Below are 20,830 nucleotides of genomic sequence, written 5' to 3'. Positions count from 1 at the left end.
ACCATGAAGCAGATGGGCTACAGCAGCAGAAGACCTCACCGGGTGCCACTCCTGTCAGCTAAGAACAGGAAACCAAGGTTACAAGTCGCACAGGCTCACCAAAATTGGACAATGGAAGATTGGAAAAACGTTACCTGATCTGATGGGTCTAGATTACAGCTGTGATATTCAGATGGTAGGGTCAGAATTTGTCGTAAACATGAAAGCATTAATTTATCCTGCCTGTATCAACAGTTCAGGCTGGTGGTGTAATAGTGTGGGGAATATTTTCTTGGCACACTTTGGGCCCCTTAGTACCAATTGAGCATCATTTAAACGCCATGGCCACGGATGCTGACTATGTCCATCCCTTTATGACTACAGTGCACCCATCTTCTGATGGCTACTTGCCATCATGTCAATATGAACCAAAACCTCTGGGAATGTTTCCAACACCTTGTTGAATCTATGCCGCTAAGAATTAGGGCAGCTCTGAAGGCAAAAGGGGGTCCAACCCGGTACTAGCAAGGTGTACCTAATAAAGTGGTTGGTAAGTGTATATATACCTAGAATTCTTCTTTAAGCATTTTGAGTACTTTTAGAGGGTTGTATGAAGAACACACATACACAGTTAAAAGGGTACTAGAGTACGTAAAATAGCAGGACCTACACTGAAAGGTATATACATATGAAGTCAAGAAACACTGAGGATGAGGACTAAGGCTGGCCATAGATGAATCAATTTTTGTTTTAGCCAGTGGGCTGAAAAAAAGAAAAAAAAAAAAAAAAACACACACAAACCGATTGCTTGAGCCACACAAATCAAGGTGGAAGAAGGCATTATCTCCCCACCACCTGCTAAAACACTATTCTGACAGCGTGGACCCTCCGCTGTCAGAATACACTGATCAGTGACTGAAGCTCATTGGCCAAAGGTGCTGATCAGCAGAAACGTTTCCAAAAATTACCGCTTGACAGAAGTTGATTATTAGATTGACATTTGTCAATTGGAAGCAACCACACATGGATTGAAATTTAGCTGGTCCCTGGCTAGATTAAGGCTTTCACATTATGCAATGTGATACAGTATATCTTGCAAAAAAAAAAAAAAACACAAGAGCTGTTCCTGGTCTTGTCACTTACCTTGTATCTGTTTGGAATATCCATTTTATTCCGCAAGAATTTAGCAAGGTGTGTGATGGTCATTGCTGCAGGACAACGCAAGAAGCGAAGACTGTTCCTCTGTCAGAAAAGAGGTGTTAACACAATCACACTCCGAATACAATTTTTCTCTACATTCTATATATAGCAGTCTGGTTATGTTAATTTTTATAAAAGAAGACTTTTAAAAGGAAAGAAAAAAATAATAATGTAGCTCAGCTTACCTTCTCTGCATTGTCACTTTCAGCTGAATCCCGTATGTCGTCCCTGTTGACGACATGTGTGTAAATCATAAAGCCATAAACATGTAAATTGATAATATTCCAAAGTGAAACTATATTTAGTTGGAAAATTTTGGTTGACCAAATGGTAGAGTATTGCATAACACATTGGGTTAAAAAAAAAAAAAAAAAAAAAAGAGGGTTAGTCTTCGGTGTATGATTTCAAATATTGAAAATTGTGATGCAGTTAGGTTCACAGGAAATTCAACAAATGTGAACAGCACCGGTTTTACCTGGCATCTTCAGAGAATTGGATGGAAAGGCTGATATTCTCCTCTTCATTTACCACGATGTCTCCACTCACTGCCACTTTGTCCCCCTGCTCAATGCTGGAGCCACTGCTTGCTATTAAACAAAGTCCACAACAGTAGTAAAAGATTATTGACCACAATAATATTTACCAGATTCTACTGTTAACATGGTCATATACGGTCAGATATTCTATAGTGATAATGAGATTATATAGGAGTAAAACACAAAAAAGCTGTTGAAGAATGCCTATAGCCAAAAATGTAATACTAATAGCAATGAATGCTGAGAGAAATACACAGCCTGCTATTGATGACCGATTTCCTATATTTACAGTGGGGACGGAAAGTATTCAGACCCCCTTAAATTTTTCACTCTTTGTTATATTGCAGCCATTTGCTAAAATCATTTACACACAGCACCCCATACTGACAGAAAAACACAGAATTGTTGACATTTTTGCAGATTTATTAAAAAAAAAAACTGAAATATCACATGGTTCTAAGTATTCAGACCCTTTGCTGTGACACTCATATTTAACTCAGGTGCTGTCCATTTCTTCTGATCATCCTTGAGATGGTTCTACACCTTCATTTGAGTCCAGCTGTGTTTGATTATACTAATTGGACTTGATTAGGAAAGCCACACACCTGTCTATATAAGACATCACAGCTCACAGTGCATGTCAGAGCATATGAGAATCATGAGGTCAAAGGAACTACCTGAAGAGCTCAGACAGGATTGTGGCAAGGCACAGATCTGGCCAAGGTTACAAAAAAATTTCTGCTGCACTTAAGGTTTCTAAGAGCACAGTGGCCTCCATAATCCTTAAATGGAAGACGTTTGGATTCCCAGGTATGTGATTTCCTTGTCTGCCCATGTGAAGGAGTATTGTGTCTGGAGTAAATTCTTGGTGGTGGCATCTAGATTGATATCTAGAATGGAAGATTTGGTTGTGTTTAGTTTATAGTACGATACTTTACTGAACCAATTTAATGTGGCTTGTACTTCCGCCAGGGAGGTTGTGGGATTAGTGAGTACTAGAATAACATCGTCCGCGAAGAGACTAATTTTGTGACTGACAGGACCTATTTGTATTCCGGATATTGTAGTATTGGATCTGATGTGTTGTGCTAGAGGTTCCATCAGTAAATTGAAGATGAGTGGGGACAGGGTACAGCCTTGACGCGTGCCATTTGTAATAGGGAATGGTTTTGAAAGCATACCTTCCGTGTATACTTGGGCCGAAGGGGCGGTATACATAGCTAAGATGGCTCTAAGGATGTGGTCTCTGAAACCAAATTTCTGGAGGACCATTTCTAGGTAGGTCCAGTGAACCCTGTCGAACGCCTTCTCTGCATCCAATGATAGGAGCAGAGAAGGCGTTCCGGTGGATTCCGCGTGGTGTATCAAGTTGATCATTCTTCTGGTGGCATCTGGTGCCCGTCTTCCTTTGGTGAATCCTGTCTGGTCTCTATTTATGAGGGTGGGTATAATATCTAAAAGGCGTGTGGCAATGGTCTTAGCATAAATTTTCAGGTCAAGGTTGAGTAGGGATATTGGTCTAAAGTTTTTGGGGGAGTTTGGTTCCTTCCCTGGCTTAGGAATCGTAACTATTAGTGCATTCAAGTAATCATTCGGAAGCTTGGAAGAGGAGGCAGCGTTGTTGAATAGCTCTGTAATATGTGGGACAATCTGTGGGGAATACTGTTTATAGTATTCAGCTGTTAGGCCTTCAGGGCCTGGGGCTTTCCCATTAGGTAGGGAATCAATTGATGCTTAAACTTCACGTTCTGTAAAGGGTTTATTTAAATTATCTAGTTGATTGCCCGTCAGGGTGGGTAACTGAATAGCTTGGAGGAAGTGATTGATCTCTGCTGATGTTGGTTGCGGTGTGTTGGCATCATGTTTTAAGTTGTAAAGGCCTCTATATTAGTCGCTGAATGCGTTAGCTATTTCTTGAGGATTGGACTGGGGGATGTTCGTGTGGGGGTGAATAATCTGAGAAATTTTAGATTTGAGTCTTCTACCCTTGAGTTTCAGTGCTAGAGTTTTACCTGCCTTGTTGGAGGTGGCGTAAGAAATGGCTTTTAGTTTACGCTGTAGATATTCAAATGAGTGGAGGAGCAAGGTTTTCAATTCTTGCCTTAGGTTCAATAATTGGAGGGTCTGTGGGAGTTGGGGGTTGGCTTTATGTTGTTGTTCTAGGGAGGTGATTTGGGATGTTAGTTCATCTAAACGCTGCGTCCTCTTCCTTTTATGAAGGGAACTAAGTTTAATCAACATACCTCTAATATAGGCCTTATGGGCACTCCATACCATCCCATGGTCAGACACTGTGCCTTTGTTTATAGAAAAGAATTCAGTGAGAAGGTTGGAGATTTCTGTTGCGTATTTTTCATTTTGCAGTATAAAGTTGTTTGCACGCCACAAGAATGTGTTGCGTTGTGGAATGGAATCTGAGATAGTAATAGATATTGGGGCGTGGTCTGACCATGTTGTGGCGTGGATTTCAGATTTACATACATTCTGGAGGAGCCATTTATCGGTGGCAAATAAATCAATTCGCGAATATGAATTATGAGTATGAGAGTAGTAAGTAAAACCCTTTTCTGAGCCGTGGTGGCAGCGCCATACATCAAATAAGTCCTGTGAGGACAGAAGATTTTTCAGTGGCGATATTCGCCTCTTCGCCGGAGACGTAGTGTCCATGTTGATGTCAGGAACAATATTAAAATCCCCACAAAGGATTAGATGCCCTTTTCTTATCTGTTTGGTTAATCGTAGAACCTTATGAAGGAATTTCTTTTGGTGGGTGTTCGGTGCATAAATGTTGGAGAGGGTATATAAGACTTTGTTGATGGAACACACTAAAATTAAGTATCGACCTTCAGGGTCAATTAGTAGATTGGATAGTTGGAAGTCCACAGTTTCTTTGATAGCAATCATGACGCCTTTGGATTTAGTGGAGTGGCAGGCATGAAAGATGTGTGGGAACTGGCGATTGGTGCATAGTGGAGAGTCTGACTTTAGCAGATGTGTCTCTTGGATACAGAGAATGTCGCTCTGGAGAGCATTGGCAGTTTTCCAAAGAGTGACGTTTAGCCGGATGGTTCAGGCCCTTGGCATTAAGCGACAATATATTTAGTGGCATGGTGTTGGGAAGTGTAGGTAGGTTGGTGTGGGAAGTCACTTACAGTTAGACGACCTGGTTTACTTGTCGGAGGACCTTTGTACCGGTAGCAGTTGGTAGAGGGAGTTTGGTCGACGGACCCAGTAGAGGATGGCTAATGGAGCTGCAGATAGAGCAAAATGTTAATCACACTTGACAGTACAATCCCAACGAGCAAACTGCTGATAAGGTAACTCTGCTATATTGAAGAGGGATACGTAGAGGAGGTGTAAAACACCGCTTCAACCTCTAAATGGGGGTATAAACAGTTAGTAACAAGAGGAGCTGAGCAATCAGTGGAACACTTCGTCTAACTCCAGGGGATGTGCTGTGCAGTAGTTAGGCCTACTACGGTATTAGCTGTGGAGTCTCCTCAGCTGGGGTGGTGATCCATTCGGCTGCGGGTATGAGAGGGGCCGCTGCGCGTTGGTGGGGTCTTGGGAGGTTCAAGAATTATTCCCCAGTTATGGAGGTGGTTCAGGCCTTTGTTTAGGTCATGTATGGCGTGGGATTGCCCATTTCTAGTAACCAGGATAGTTGTTGGATAACGCCATTTGTATGGTATTTTATGGTTTTGAAGCCCTTTGGTGATCGGGTTCAGGTTTCTTCTTTGTTGGAGAGTACATTTAGAGAGATCTGGGAAAAATTGGATTTCTGTGTATGGAGCAGGCAGTGGTGATTTATTTTTAACCCCCAGCAGGAGTTTCTCTTTGATGTGGAAGAAGCAGACTCTCATCAAAACATCTCTGGGAATGGAGGCAGCGAGGTGGGATGGCTTGGCTATTCTATGAATTCTGTCAATGATTATGTCCCTGGGGGATGCTTCTGGGACAATGACGTGCATCATTTCTTTCGCATATCGTGGTAGGTCTGCAGGCAGTATGGATTCGGGGACTCCGCGCAGTTTGATATTGTTCCTGCGAGATCTGTCCTCTAAATCGGCCAGCTTGGCGCGAATCCATGTCTGTTCCTCTCTCACATCATCACATACATCCATTACGTCCTTAACTGTGGAAGTGCAGTCGCTCATTTTATTTTCAATGCATGTCACTCTGTCATCTATTGAGTGTATGTCTGAGGAGATTTTTGCAAATAGTGAGGAGAGATCTGTCATAAGGGAGGTTTGCAGTGAGAGTAGCATATCTTTTAATGTGGTACCCATAACAGGCTGACCTGAGGTGGGGAAAGCTGCCATGGATGAGTGCAGGGCCTGGTTGCTGAGAAGGGAGTTGAAAGCCTGGGCCTCGATTTGTGGCGTGGGCGGCCGCGCATCTATCCTCATTTTAGCCTTAGCAGGGCTATTCAGGAGGTGGTCACCTTCTGGGGGGTCAGATGGAGCAGGATCTGCCAGGAATTCGTCCGGCAGATCCGTGTATGAGTCCCACGACGCGGCCTGGCCGGCGCCATCTTGGAGATCACTGACCTGCTCCGCCGGCTTGTATGAGAATTCGGTAAGTTTTTTCTGTTGATACTCCGGGTTTCTCTTCCTGGACGTGCTGGCCATGGTCCCCGGTGTCTTAGGTGCTAGGATGGCACCGGATTAAGTTCGCTGTGCGGCCTGTGTCGGTTGTGAATCTCCCCTGTGAGACGAGCTTTGGATTCAAGCGTCCATCTACAGCTCCGGTTGGCCACGCCCCGCCAACGGAAGACGTTTGGGATGACCAGAACCCTTCCTAGAGCTGTCCGTCCGGCCAAACTGAGCTATCAGGGGAGAGGAGCCTTGGTGAGAGAGGTAAAGAAGAACCCAAAGATCACTGTGGCTGAGCTCCAGAGATGCAGTCGGGAGATGGGAGAAAGATGTAAAAAAGTCAACCATCACTGCAGCCCTCCACCATTCGGGGCTTTATGGCAGAGTGGCCCGATAGAAGCCTCTCCTCAGTGCAAGACACATGAAAGCCCGCATGGAGTTTGATAAAAAACACTTCAAGGACTTCAAGATGGTGAGAAATAAGATTCTGTGGCCTGATGAGACCAAATAGAACTTTTTGGCCTTAATTCTAAGCAGTATGTGTGGAGAAAACCAGGCACTGCTCATCACCTGTCCAATACAGTCCCAACAGTGAAGCATGGTGGTGGCAGCATCATGCTGTGGGGGTGTTTTTCAGGTGCAGGGACAGGACGACTGGTTGTAATTGAGGGAAAGATGAATGCGGCCAAGTACAGGGATATACTGGACGAAAACCTTCTCCAGAGTGCTCAGGACCTCAAACTGGGCCGAAGGTTTACCTTCCAACAAGACAATGACCCTAAGCACACAGCTAAAATAACGAAGGAGTGGCTTCACAACAACTCCGTGACTGTTCTTGAATGGCCCAGCCAGAGCCCTGATTTAAACCCAATTGAGCATCTCTGGAGAGACCTAAAAATAGCTGTCCACCAACGTTTACCATCCAACCTGACAGAACTGGAGAGGATCTGCAAGGAGGAATAGCAGAGGATCCCCAAATCCAGGTGTGAAAAACTTGTTGCATCTTTCCCAAAAAGACTCATGGCTGTATTAGATCAAAAGGGTGCTTCTACTAAATACTGAGCAAAGGGTCTGAATACTTAGGACCATGTGCTATTTCAGTTTTTCTTTTTTAATAAATCTGCAAAAATTGCAACAATTCTGTGTTTTTCTGTCAATATGGGGTGTTGTGTGTACATTAATGAGGAAAAAAAATGAACTTAAATGATTTTAGCAAATGGCTGCAATATAACAGAGTGAAAAATTTAAGGGGGTCTGAATACTTTCTGTCCCCACTGTATATATTCTATTTCTGAGTATCAAAGCTGCCTGGTAGTTTTGCCGATTGGGTAGGTTTAATATTTTGACTCTTTTGACCAGCTATTAAGATTGAGAGTTCCAAATTCACTCCAACTTCACTTGCTGCAGGTCACTGACTCAAATTACTGATGCCACTGGATCCGCGTGACAGCAATGCAACTAACATTTTCAAAGGGTGGTCAGCAGTAGCTTCCTACATATTTCTATCAGCACAGGATTTTTTTAGTGGGTAAAAGACATTCTTAACGAAAAGCATTCATTAGTCCTCCCTTATCTTTACCAACAATAAGAAGCACAAACCTCAGATCAGATGCTCGTCTTCGAGTAGACACTACTGGTAGTGTTCTAGCTTTGTTTAGGGGTTTTTCCAAGCCAACTGGGCACATTACTGTGAATGTGAGACAGTTCTGTACATTTTTATAGGCTGCCCATATAAAACTCACAAAAAAAAAAATATATATATATATATATATAATCGACGACAGGACTGCACCAAATTAAAGCAGTATTAAACCCAAAAGCAAACATACTGCAATTTACCAATTCTAAGCTGTGATGGCTGTATTTTTTTTTTTTTAGGCTTTTTTTCTATTTTCATCTGGTGATCCAGCCAGCAAGTCTGTTTTTTCAAAAGCCCAAGCTCTCCAACAGAATGTATAAGTTTGCATGGATGAGACAAACCACTTAACACTGGCAGGGGTGATTAAAATGATTAACTTTTATTTATTCATGCAAAACCTTTATCCCAAAAAGAAAACAAAATAAGTGTAACTGATTATAAATTGTCAGCTGGAGTTTGGCTTCAATTTGTTTTGTGTATTTGACAAAAACAACAGAATTGGGAAGCACAAATCCAGGAGGTGGCAAGGAATCAATTGCAGATGGAATCCATGTGAAATTTAAAACAGTTTATTGCTGATAAAACATGTAACCAATACACAGTACAAATGGGAAAAATAATCAAAATGGCCAATCTCACTGTGATAGTGCCAGCAATGGAGCTAAAGGTGGTGGAGAAATGTCTGTCCAGCTTCCATGAGGGCTGTGGACAGAGGGGGCTGCAGACCAAAAATGGGAAGCCTGAAAACACTTTCCAACAGCTGGGAGCAGTGACCATAACAAAAGCCGGGCTACATCATGGAGGGGAAAGGTTGGGCCCAGATCCAGGAAGCACGATCACTGTATGACCAGAGTGGAAAATGGCAGAGCCGCTGCAGTGGCAGGTGAGACCAGAGATGGATACTAGAGGTGCAGCGGGTACGAGGCTGAGCTGCAAGATGTCCGGATGCCACAGGACTCCTCCCTGGCCACGTCACATGCTTTGACCGCAGGAAGACATCGGCAAAGCCTGATGGATCAAATAGATCAGAGCAGGGGATGGGATAAGTATCACAGCAGGTGCCGGAGCTTGAGCGGTATACGATTACATGTTTCAGGGTTTAACCCCTTCCTCAGATAACACGCCCAAGATCCAGCATAGAACAGGAATTTTATAGTCACGAGGTGGGACAACCAATCGTCCAATACCTGGATATCGTAATGAATATCATGGAAAAACATTTACAAACAAAAATAAATATTAATGTTAATTCATTATCGTACAAGGGATTAAAAACACTGTTTACCAAATGAATAGTAACAATATAAAAAAAAAAAAAAAAAAAAAAGAAATTATATATAAAAATTGCAGATTTATACAGAAAGACCTTACATAGTTACATAGTAGGTGAGGTTGAAAAAAGACAAGTCCATCAAGTCCAACCTATGTGTGTGATTATGTGTCAGTATTACATTATATATCCCTGTATGTTGCGGTCATTCAGGTGCTTATCTAATAGTTTCTTGAAGCTATCAATGCTCCCCGCTGAGACCACCGCCTGTGGAAGGGAATTCCACATCCTTGCCGCTCTTACAGTAAAGAACCCTCTACGTAGTTTAAGGTTAAACCTCTTTTCTTCTCATTTTAATGACTGGCCACGAGTCTTGTTAAACTCTCTTCTGCAAAAAAGTTTTATACCTATTGTGGGGTCACCAGTCGATATTTGTAAATTGAAATCATATCCCCTCTCAAGCGTCTCTTCTCCAGAGAGAATAAGTTCAGTGCTCGCAACCTTTCCTCATAACTAAGAATTAAGACCTGGTCCAACATAGTGTGCCAAGACATTTGTCTTAACATCATGCGAGAGATTTCAAGGCCATGACAGTTCTAGAGATTGAACATATCCCAAAGGGGTCCCTTACAGATAACGAGAGATTCTTGTTATTATGCAAAAGGGAAACCATGTGGATATATAAATTAATTTCTCTCTCGCCCCATGGGTTAAATGAGGAGTAGGAAAAAAAATGTGTGTGTGTGTATAATATTATATAAATATTTAAGTAGAATAGTAAAGTATCGAACCAGGCAGGACTTCAGCAATACAACAGAAGCAAATACTCTTGCGCACAGGTGTGTAAGCTAGATGATCCAAGGAATTCAAAATGGACAATGAATTTCGGCCTTGCTGCCCTCCAGGATGGGGATATCCTAATAGTAAAACAAAAAGAAAGAAAGGGGGCGCACCAGCCTAGTGCATTATCCTTTAGTATAATTTATTTAAAAACATGATAAAAATCTAATCACAAAAGGTAGAAAAAAGTTGCGCTTTTAGCAATCCTAAGGCAATTGGTCCGCTGGTAGCAGTTTCCAGGTCCTAGGAAGAGGACGTACGAACCGCTGCTGGCTGACGCGTTTCAAAGGTGTCTCTTCTTCTTCAGAGCCATAACTGTGCTGTTCTCTTGTAGCTATTTATACATGTGTCCATATATTCACCTGGGAGCCACATCCCAGATCTATTCTGAAACCCCTCCCCAATTTGTGGGAGGTCTTGTAGAGGACAGACCTTATCTGCATAATTATATGTGTATATAGTAGTAATTTATCTCATATCTTATTATATTGATCATATTAATACACTATTATACGTGTGTGTGCACACTAATGGTGCATGCGCCCAGCAATAAACTGACCCGGATCTACAGATGAGTGACTTACATCTGACTAACCTGAGCATCAAAGATTGTAGATGGAGAGTCGCACATGCTATGTATAGGAGACGACAGTGACTCTCACCTCTATCTGAAGGGCCCATCTGTGAGGGCCACAGTTACTCGAAGGGCGCACAATCTCTGCCTCTAGCGTCCATTGCTGACAGCTGCCCGTCCGATCGCATATCCTAATAGCCAATAATGGCGGGTGATATGCGGTCCACAGGGCGGAAGTGCGGTCCTGACGTCCCTTCTCGTGTGCCCATTGGCGCATTAGATTGACGTCGATAGTAGTAGACAGTGGCCACCATATTGTTGCAAGGAGAAGATAGAGAGCGAAGGCGGACAAAAACGTCAAAATAGTAAACACTCCATAGTCGTTAGGGAATGACATAAGGGGGACTAGTCCTATAGTGGAGCCTCCGAGGAGAAATGTGGAGGAAAGGGAAAAGACATAGTGCTAGGAGTGTACAGTGTTTCCAAGAAGGGACGTAGACATGTCGGTATGCGAGTATTGGGAACACTAAGCTAAAGCATGTATATACATACATGCACAACCACATGCCATTGTGGAATTTGATTTGTAACAATTAAGACATGAAGTATATCACCAGGGCTATATCCCGTGCTTATGTAGCACAAAGTATACACATATAAAAGTGTGCACACAGATGCTTTAGCAATAGAATTATTGGTATATATATATATATATATATATATATATATATATATATATATACACACACACACACACATACATACATATATATACATACACACACATACGTTTTATAAGAGAATATATATATATATATATATATATATATATATATATATATATATAAGGATAAATAGATTAAATTAAATTAGATTAAATTAAATTGGATTACACATATATATAAGGCATAAACAAGAGACGCACCATAATGAAGTACAATTATATAGTAAAACATAATACTAGAAATGTCCGTACATATGTGCAAAGATGTGCACACTTAGGCTCCTGCATAGTACCAAGGACTAGCCCCTGTGTGCACAACCGATGCATTGTGTAAAGTTATTAAAACCACAAATTGTAGTGCACTTTTTAAATATTGCTACAACTGGAGTATCTCCATGTGTACGCATATAGGCCAATAGGCACATACATACACACACGTACATTCCAGGGAAAGAGACATAGAATCAAGTTACTGATTCTAATATGCACTCCAAGGAGAGAGATATAGAATAAAGTCACTGATTCCATAGATACACACATATATGGACCCATATATGTGTAGGTCAAGTCTTACTACATGTGCATATTTTTTATATAGCTGTCTAATATAGAGAGAATGATACCGGTACAATATTTAAGCTGAATCTTATAATTTACCTAAATTATATAGTGAACGATAACCTGAAAACTGTATACAGATAGATTTAAAAACAAGAACAAAAGCAAGAATAAAAAAGGGAGAGAGGAATAGGCTAACTAAAAAAGTGAATAGACATGAGACTACTTCACTATGTTGACTCTATGATACCATTATACTATTTTGTGTATTTCGGGGTCCTCATTTAGGCCTCCGGGGGAGAGACTGCCGAGGGTGAAGATCCAGAAAGCCTCTCGTTTACATAGCCACTGGTGTCTTCTTCCTGCATTCAGCTCTCCCCCGATGGACTCAATTCCGAAAACTTTCATGCCTGCAGGGTCCCCTTGATGAGCTTCTAAAAAGTGTCGGGGGACTGGATATTTATCTCTTGAATAAATTATGCTACATTTGTCTTCTCCTATTCTAACTCGCATTGGGCGCTGAGTGCGACCAACATACAGGCGCCCACATGGGCAGAGAATGCCATAAACCACATAAGCTGTACCACAATTTATGAATTGTTCAATTTTATGGACCTTTCCATCTCTCCCTACTACGGTTTTCTTTCTGTGCCACATGTACATACATGTGCTACAGTTCCTTACACCACACCTGTAGCATCCTTTTTGGTCAAATATTGTTGACCAGCCACTAATGGGTTTGTTGGTGGATATCTTTAACCTACTTGGGGCTACCAAGCTCCTAAGATCCCGGGGCTTCCAAAAAACTATGGGTGATCGGGAAGTGTATTGCCTAGCACGGGGTCATGTTTCAGAATATTCCAGTTCTTTTTAAAGATATTCTGAATTTCAAAAGCCTTGTTGGTATATTGGGTGGAAAAACAAGCCTGTTGGGTATCAAGGGTAGTCTGGCATCGAGATTTTTTATTATTGTTTTCGCTTAATGGATCATCATAGAGGGCCAGATATTTGCTGAAGGCAGTCTCTATATGACTAGCGTCATACCCTTTTTCTTTAAACTTCTGTATAAGAAGCTTTCTTTGTTCCAGATAGTCCTTTTTTTTAGTACATGTACGTTTCAGGCGACAGAATTGTCCATAGGGGGCATTCTGTATCCACCTAGGATGGTGATTACTTTTAGCATGTAAATATGAGTTGCCTCCACTAGGTTTAAAATGAGTTTTAGAAGAAATGTCACCATTAGGGTCACCCTGCAGTTCTAAGTCTAGAAAGACCAGGCATTTTTCGTCTAGGACATGGGTAAATTCTATTCCAAAAGGATTGTTCCTACAATGCTTCAGAAAGTTGTAAAGGTTTTGATCTGACCCCTCCCATATTATAAGAATGTCATCAATATACCTGGCATATAGGACCAGGTTTGCCCCAAAGGGATTGCTTTTCCATATATAGTGCTCTTCCCAAAAGCCCATAAAAATATTTGTGTAGCTGGGGGCAAACCTGGCCCCCATAGCTGTACCCTTAGTCTGCAGATAGTATTTGCCTAAAAAGGAAAAATAGTTGTGTGTAAGAGAAGAATTTACACAATCTAACAAGAATTTGGCTTGTAGAGGATTCAATATATCATCTTTAAACAAAAAGTGGTTTAAGGCTCTTAAACCATACACATGATCTATTGATGTGTATAGCGAAGCCACATCCAAGGAGAGCCATCTATATTTGGAAAACCATTTGTAGTTGGACAGGATTTCTAGCACATGGCCGGAATCTTTTACAAAGGATGGCAAATTGATTACTATATCTTGCAAAAAATAATCAATATAACAACCCAAGTTACTAGAGAGGCTGTCGATCCTGGCTATAATGGGTCTCCCTGGGGGATTTATAAGGCTCTTGTGCACCTTGGGTATGTGGTAAAAGTGTGGGGGTAACGGTGTGCTTATTAAACAAAAAGAGGTATTCATTCTTTGTAAGGACTTCTTTTGATAGTGCCTCATCTAAAAGTATTTTAATCTCCTTTGTATATTCCATTGTAGGATCCCTTTTTAGTTTGGTATAAGTGTCGGTGTCACCTAGAAGTCTTCTTGTCTCAGATATATACTCTTCTCTATCTTAGATGACTAGACTTCCAGCTTTGTCGGCCCTTCGAATAATTACGTCCTGATTTTGTTTTAAAGTATCTATGGGCATGAAATAAGGGTCAGTATTTTTGATATTCGTAGGCTTACTGAACTTTATTTTAAAGGTATTGAAAACCGGGGGGCGTGGCCTGGTAGAGCATGGAGTAGGACGTGCAGGACCCAAGCTCCGTCCAATACTCCTGCTACTCAGCAACCTCCTGCAGCAGCCTGGCATACCCCCCGGGGGCCCTCCACATACACAGACCTGATTCTGCGGGCCTCTGACCGGCGGGGTTTTGAACGGTGCAACGCTCCTCCGCATGGCGGCAGCCACAACTACAGGCCGCGGCTTCGGCCTAGTCTTCGGATCCAGCGGCCATCTTGCTCCTCTTGGCCTCTTCACCAGCACGGTTTCCTGGCTTCTCTGGTGTCTGGCTCGCTCACCGCACACAGATCCTGCTCCATGGGCTTCCGGTTGGGGGTCTGGTTAGGGTTCTGAACGGAGCGGTACCCTCCCGCATGGCGGCAGTCCCAAATCCAGGCCGCGGCTTCGGCCTAGTCCCAAGCTCCGTCGGCTATCTTGCTCCTCCCGGCCTCTCCACCAGCACTGTATCCTGGCCCCTCGGGTGACTGGCTCCCTCATCACACGCGATCCTGCTACACGGGCTTCCGACTGGGGGTCTGAACAGAGCAGTGCCCTCCCACACAGCGGCAGCCCCAAATCCAGGCCGCGGCTTCGGCCTAGTCCCAGGCTCCAGCGGCCATCTTGGTACTCCCGGCCTCTCCACCAGCACTGCATCCCTCCTTTTCTGGCTTCTGCACTCAGTAAAGTGGATCGCCCAGCCCACATACTGCACCTCACAACCCCAAGGACTTCACAGTGCTCAGGCCTACGGACGACTCCTGCATCCTCCAGGTGAGTGGCACCCATTTTGCTACTCCCTGACGGACACCCCTGACCTTCCCACCTCTCCTCTGCTTGATCTGGATCCCGGCTGACAATCTCAGTGCCCCAGCCTGCCAGAACACTGTCCCCACTCAAGTTTGCTGGGGGTACTCAGATCCATCGGGGGTGAGCGGTGACTGAGGCCTTGTCCTCAGTGACACGTGTGGCGGCCATCTTGCTGTTCCTGACCTCCAAACTCCCCCAGCTCACCCTCTGTGCCAACTCGAAAACCGCTCAGTCAGCTACATCTGCCACTTCTTACTAACAGTCATGGCCCGACGAAACCCAAGTCAGACACGACTGCCAAACTTGATAAGTACCGCCGACAGGGTAAAGACAACCTGGAGGAGGATGGTGGCGGGGAGGGGTGGAGGGGAGAGAGGTGGTGGGCGCGGACACAGATAGAGTGCTGGAAGCCATCCCTGCACTCCAGGCTGCCCTCATGACCAAAATCGAGGAGGTGAAGGTAGATGTCCCCCTGGTCCGACCTGCATAAGCTCAAGGAGCGAGTTAAGACATCTGAGACCAGACTAGAAGTGGAGGATGCCATCCTACCATTACAGAATACCTCTGAACGCATGCAATACCAGATCAACCAACTCCTGCCAAAGCAAGATGACATGGAGAACAGGCTTCATAGGTGCAACCATCGCTTCATTGGCCTACCGGAGGGGAAAGACCCTACCACATTCCTGGAACAATTACTAATCACAACGTATGGCAGAGAGGCCTTCTCGCCCACGTTTGCCGTCGAAAGAGCGCATTGCATGCCTGCTAGGCCGCCACCACAAGGTGCCCCCCCGCGCACATTTATCGCTAAATTGCTGAATTATAAAGACTGCAACAACGCTGCGCATGGCACGGGTGAAAGGTAATATACCCATTGGCAACGTCAAGGTAGCTATCTTCCCTGATTTTTTCATTGAAGTACAGAAGCGCAGACAAAACTTCACAGAAGCCAAGAGGCACCTGCGTATCAAAAATCTTAAATACTCAATGTTATTTCCTGCGCGCCTTCGTGTGGAGGATGATGGCCGAGCCGTTTTCTTTGAAACCCCTGAGGACACCATCGCCTGGCTAGAGCACCGAGATAACAACAGGAAAGAGAATGATTAACCCACCATATACAGTACATGGCCGTGTACTGCAGCAAGGGACCACAGGCCTCTTTCCTTACAACATGAGGGACATTGTCCCACGTATCTCAGGTACTGTACATCCTTTATTGAACCTGCATCTACATATCTCCCCTGAAATGGCAACTCTCTCCCTTTCCTGTGCACATCAATTGCAATGATGATACCATATGGCGCCCAGCCCACCCAATCACCACAGTCAATATACCTTACCCATGTACACGTGCTTGTACCTTGAATGTTATGGCCGAGATGCACAAACTGCCCAGGCTACAGCCGCATACATTATCATTCCCCTTTACATACGGAGAATTATTACTCGGAAACACAAGTCCTACCATATGCGAGACTAACTCAGTGAAGTTTCGCCCCCCCTTGTACTGCCAGAGTGACCTAGCTTATGGGCATAGATTCAACCTGAAATTCATTCCATTATGCCACACAAGCCTTACCACAACATGTCCTGGGAAGTTTGATCCTAGGGAAATATTTCCATACCAGCCTTTATCACTCAGGACCCAGATTCAGGTTTTGTTTATGTCACTGATTTACTTGAGTGAGGTGTCTGATCCACCTCACACACTAGTTTGGGTTTTGTTATGGGTATATGCCTACACCAGTTGGGGTCGGTGTTGGGCGGGGTGGGGGGATTGTTATAATATGAGTACAATGCAACAACTACGAATGCTACCAGTTACAGAATGCAATGTTCAGTATAGTCATGCATGACCTAAAATCTAGAGAGATTAGATTACTGACATGTGTAGGGTGAGGACCCTCTCGTGTGATACCGTGGTACTACATGATCAAAATCCTATATTATCTACACTATACTTTACCATGACTTCTCTTAAGCTCCTAACGTGGAACGTTAGAGGTCTACGAGACAAGAACAAACGTACAGCTGTTCTATCGTTTATTAAAAAGCAGAAGGCGGACATTATAGTCCTTGTTGAAACACACATAAATGGCCGTTTACAGCTCGCCCTTACACGCCCACGGATTGGGTGGGCATATGACTCAACTTATACAACACATGCAAGAGGGGTGTCCTTGCTCATAGCCAAGTCCCTGCATTTCGAGCTGTGTGCTCTGAGCTCAGACCCAAACGGTTGCTATGTTTTCCTACATGTTAAGATATATGAAGAACAGTTTTTGCTACTGGCTTATTGTGTACCACCCCCATTTTGCATGACAGTCTTGACGGAGGGACTCAACTTCATGGCCCAGTATCCAACAGTTCCAGCCATCTGGTTGGGAGACTTCAATGCTACCCTAAACCCCAGCCTTGACAGAGCACCACAGCCTCCCTTGACTTCTAGGCCATATACACATACTAGGTTTGCCAGACAGATCTCAAACTTTAATCTGGCTGATTCATTGAGGACTAAACACCCGACCACCAGGGCATACTCCTGCTTCTCCTCCACCCACAACACAATGTCCCATATAGACTTTATCCAACTTTCACAGATACTGGTACCTAGACTACTAGAAGCAGCCTTTTGCCCCAGACTGTTGACGGACCATAGTATATATTGGATCACATTGATTATCCCTTTAACTAAACCACCCAGGACATGGAGACTCAACCCTTTTTGGCTCTCATTGTTCCCGGATGATGGCCAGATTGATGATGAATGGAAAAGATACTTTCAGGTAAACGCTCCCTCTGCCTCATTTGCGAACATATGGGACTCATTCAAATTACATGCGAGGGCCACTCTGACATCCCAAATTAATAAACTAAAATCAGCCACAGCGGAGAAGACACACAGGGTACTGGAGGACCTCTCACTTGCGGAACATCAGTACGAGGCTGACCCTTCTCCTGACAAGGCCTCCCGCCTTAAACTACAATCTAGGGTAATCAGTTGCAATATGAGGTGTCTAGAATGAAACTTTTTCTCTAGGCAGAAACTTTTTGAACATGGAGAGAGAGCAGGAAAACTATTGGTGTACATGGCTCATAGTGAGGACAGGCCCCCAGTAGTGATTTCCCTGCGAAACCCATCAGGTGAGATGATAACCGACCCTGCAACTATAACAGCAATGTTCCACAGGATTTTTAGCTCCCTGTACACCACTACTACATCCAATGACTCAACACCCATTGATCGCTTCTTAGAAGAACTCACGATTCCACAGCTGACCACAGATCAGATAGAAACACTAGAAGCGCCACTAAGACTGAGGAGCCACGGCAATCGCTAGCTTTGCTAGGTCCAAGTCACCAGGGTCTGATGGGCTACCCATAGAATTCTATTCTCAATATAGTGAGACTCTCGTACCTCATCTGCTTGCCCTTTACAACCACCTATTTGAGACCTTTACTTTACCAGCATCCAGGAGGGAAGCAATCATAGTACTCATTCCAAAACCAGGCAAGGATCTGGGTCTCCCCGAATCCTATAGACCTATCTCCCTGCTTCAGGTGGACATAAAAATCCTGGCCAAAATTCTTGCGCTACGTCTCAATCAGGTTATCCTAACCTTAGTACACGAAGATCAAGCTGGCTTCATGCCTGGTAGGAACACCTCATTTAATCTTAGAAAATTGTTCATAAATATGCAAGCCCGTCATGACAATGTTGGAGAAAGGGTTGTGGTGACGCTTGACATTGCTAAGGCGTTTGACTCCGTAGAGTGGAACCATCTGTGGAAATGTCTGGCACAATACGGCTTCGGCCATAAATTTCTTAGATGGATCCGCTTACTATACCAGGCCCCAGTGGCCAGGGTAACGGCCAATGGGTGGCAGTCGGATACCTTTGAACTTTCCAGAGGCACCAGGCAGGGCTGCCCTCTATCCCCCCATTGTATGCCTTAGCCAAGGAACCACTAGCAATATCCATCAGATGTAACCCATTGATACAAGGCCTACGCGTGGGCGACCTAGAAGAAAAAATAAGCATGTATGCAGATGACACATTACTGTATCTAGCAGATTCAGGCCCCTCCCTGGCTGAAGCCTTACGAACTATTGAACACTTCGGTTAATTTTCGGGACTCAAAATTAATTGGGAGAAGTCGCAAATTCTCCCACTCGATTTTGCTCCCCAGACTGAATTCCAGACCCGATTGCCCCTACAACGCGTGGATAGTACCAAATACTTGGGTGTGAGCGTGACTAGGTCTCCGATTGATTATGTTTCTCTCAATGTGGAACCATTGTTTGCCCTGATCAAATCCAAAACACAAATATGGGCGTCTCCCTCTCGGGATATTGGGCCGTATCAACCTTATTTAAAATGATACTCCTCCCTAAAATTCTATATATCTTATGGCACACCCCTGTGTATGTCCCACTGAAATATTTCAAAACCATAGATGCAATTCTCAAACCCTTAGTCTGGGGGAAGAATAGACATAAATTAGCATGGCGATTACTTAAAAACCCCACTGACCTGGCCGGTACGGCCCTACCAGACTTCGCTCTATACTACCTAGCGTCCCAACTATCCCAACTGTTCCATATAGATAAGACTGACAGAAAGAGATTTACTTTGCTTCTATGCCCTACCTGGGCCCAATTGACAAATGACCCCATCTGCGCTATAGCAGCTGGCGCCGAAGGTAATACTAAATCAGAGGAACACAATTCCCTATTAAGCCACTATAGGAAGATATGGAGACTGGCCTCCATCAAACTAGACATACCTACACAAAACGACTATTCTCCCATCTGGCACAATAAGACACTACAGGAATTCTTGACTATACCAGACTCGGAAGCATGGTGCAGAAGTGGAATTTTCTACCTATCACACTTACTTACCGCCGGCACATTAAAAAGACATTCAATACATTAAAACTAGAATTTGCACTCTCGAATCGCATTTTTTTCCGATTTCTACAGGTCCGACATGCAATTCGCTCCCAGTTTCCAGAATCATTACCTAACCCTACTTGTAATCCTATAATGGACATAGTCAAAAGTGTAGATCCCCAGGAATTAATATCAACATTCTATAATATGCTTCATACTCCCTCATCCACTAAAATAGCTTACAATATAAAATCAAGATGGGAAGGAGACCTAGGAATCCTGGAAGACAAAGACTGGAGTGAAGCATTGGAGGCATGCAAAGCTGTCTCACCCAAGCTATCTGACAGATTGACCCAAACATACATCCTACACTGCGCATACCTCATACCAATAAGAATAGTGAAATTCACCCGGGGACAACCCTCCACATGTCTATTATGTAGTCGAGAAACAGGCACATTCTACCACCTCCTGTGGTCCTGCCCCTACATACAGGGCTTTTGGAAACAAGTGGTAGATTTTCTTCATGACAATATGGGATCTCCGCTAACCCTAGATCCTAAACCATGCTTACTGGGTATTTTCCCAGACGCTGACACTGACAAATACACCAAAACTTTTATGCAGGAGACCCTATTTTCTGCCCGGAAAACTATTGCTAAACTCTGGATGAGACAGGTTCCCCCTAGTTTGACTGGAAAACTGACGTTAATAGCACATTGCCCTATAAGAAATTTGTCTACATTAATAGAGGGTGCTCTGCAAAATATAAGGTCTGGGACCATTGGCTTAATACAACTGACACACGTGTGTAGCACTGCAGAGCACATCTCCTTTAACGTACCACCCTACCGGACCTGTACCATACAGCTCACTCTCTTCAAATCTGTATAATAGCACATGATATATTGATACCCCCAAAGATCTACTGTATTGCCACATTGTAA

At 43.7% G+C, this 20,830-nt stretch overlaps 1 protein-coding gene across 6 annotated transcripts in view; it reads right to left on the bottom strand.

The window, feature by feature from the left end:
* LOC141114556 (polycomb group RING finger protein 2-like) overlaps positions 1 to 20,830 on the bottom strand; it is a 333,247-nt gene that overhangs the window by 248,732 nt on the left and 63,685 nt on the right. For all 6 annotated transcript variants that reach the window (XM_073608317.1, XM_073608318.1, XM_073608316.1 and 3 more), the window contains 3 exons: positions 1,655 to 1,766; positions 1,365 to 1,407; positions 1,123 to 1,221 (listed from right to left, as the gene is read on the bottom strand). In XM_073608317.1, the coding sequence (XP_073464418.1) occupies positions 1,123 to 1,221; positions 1,365 to 1,407; positions 1,655 to 1,766 (254 nt within the window). The remainder of the gene's footprint in view (positions 1 to 1,122; positions 1,222 to 1,364; positions 1,408 to 1,654; positions 1,767 to 20,830) is intronic.

The sequence above is a fragment of the Aquarana catesbeiana genome, linkage group LG12, assembly GCF_042186555.1.
Source record: "Aquarana catesbeiana isolate 2022-GZ linkage group LG12, ASM4218655v1, whole genome shotgun sequence".
Classification (NCBI taxonomy): Eukaryota; Metazoa; Chordata; class Amphibia; order Anura; family Ranidae; genus Aquarana; species Aquarana catesbeiana.
Note: the sequence above shows the minus strand (reverse complement) of the source record. Positions and strands in the feature narration are given on the sequence as shown.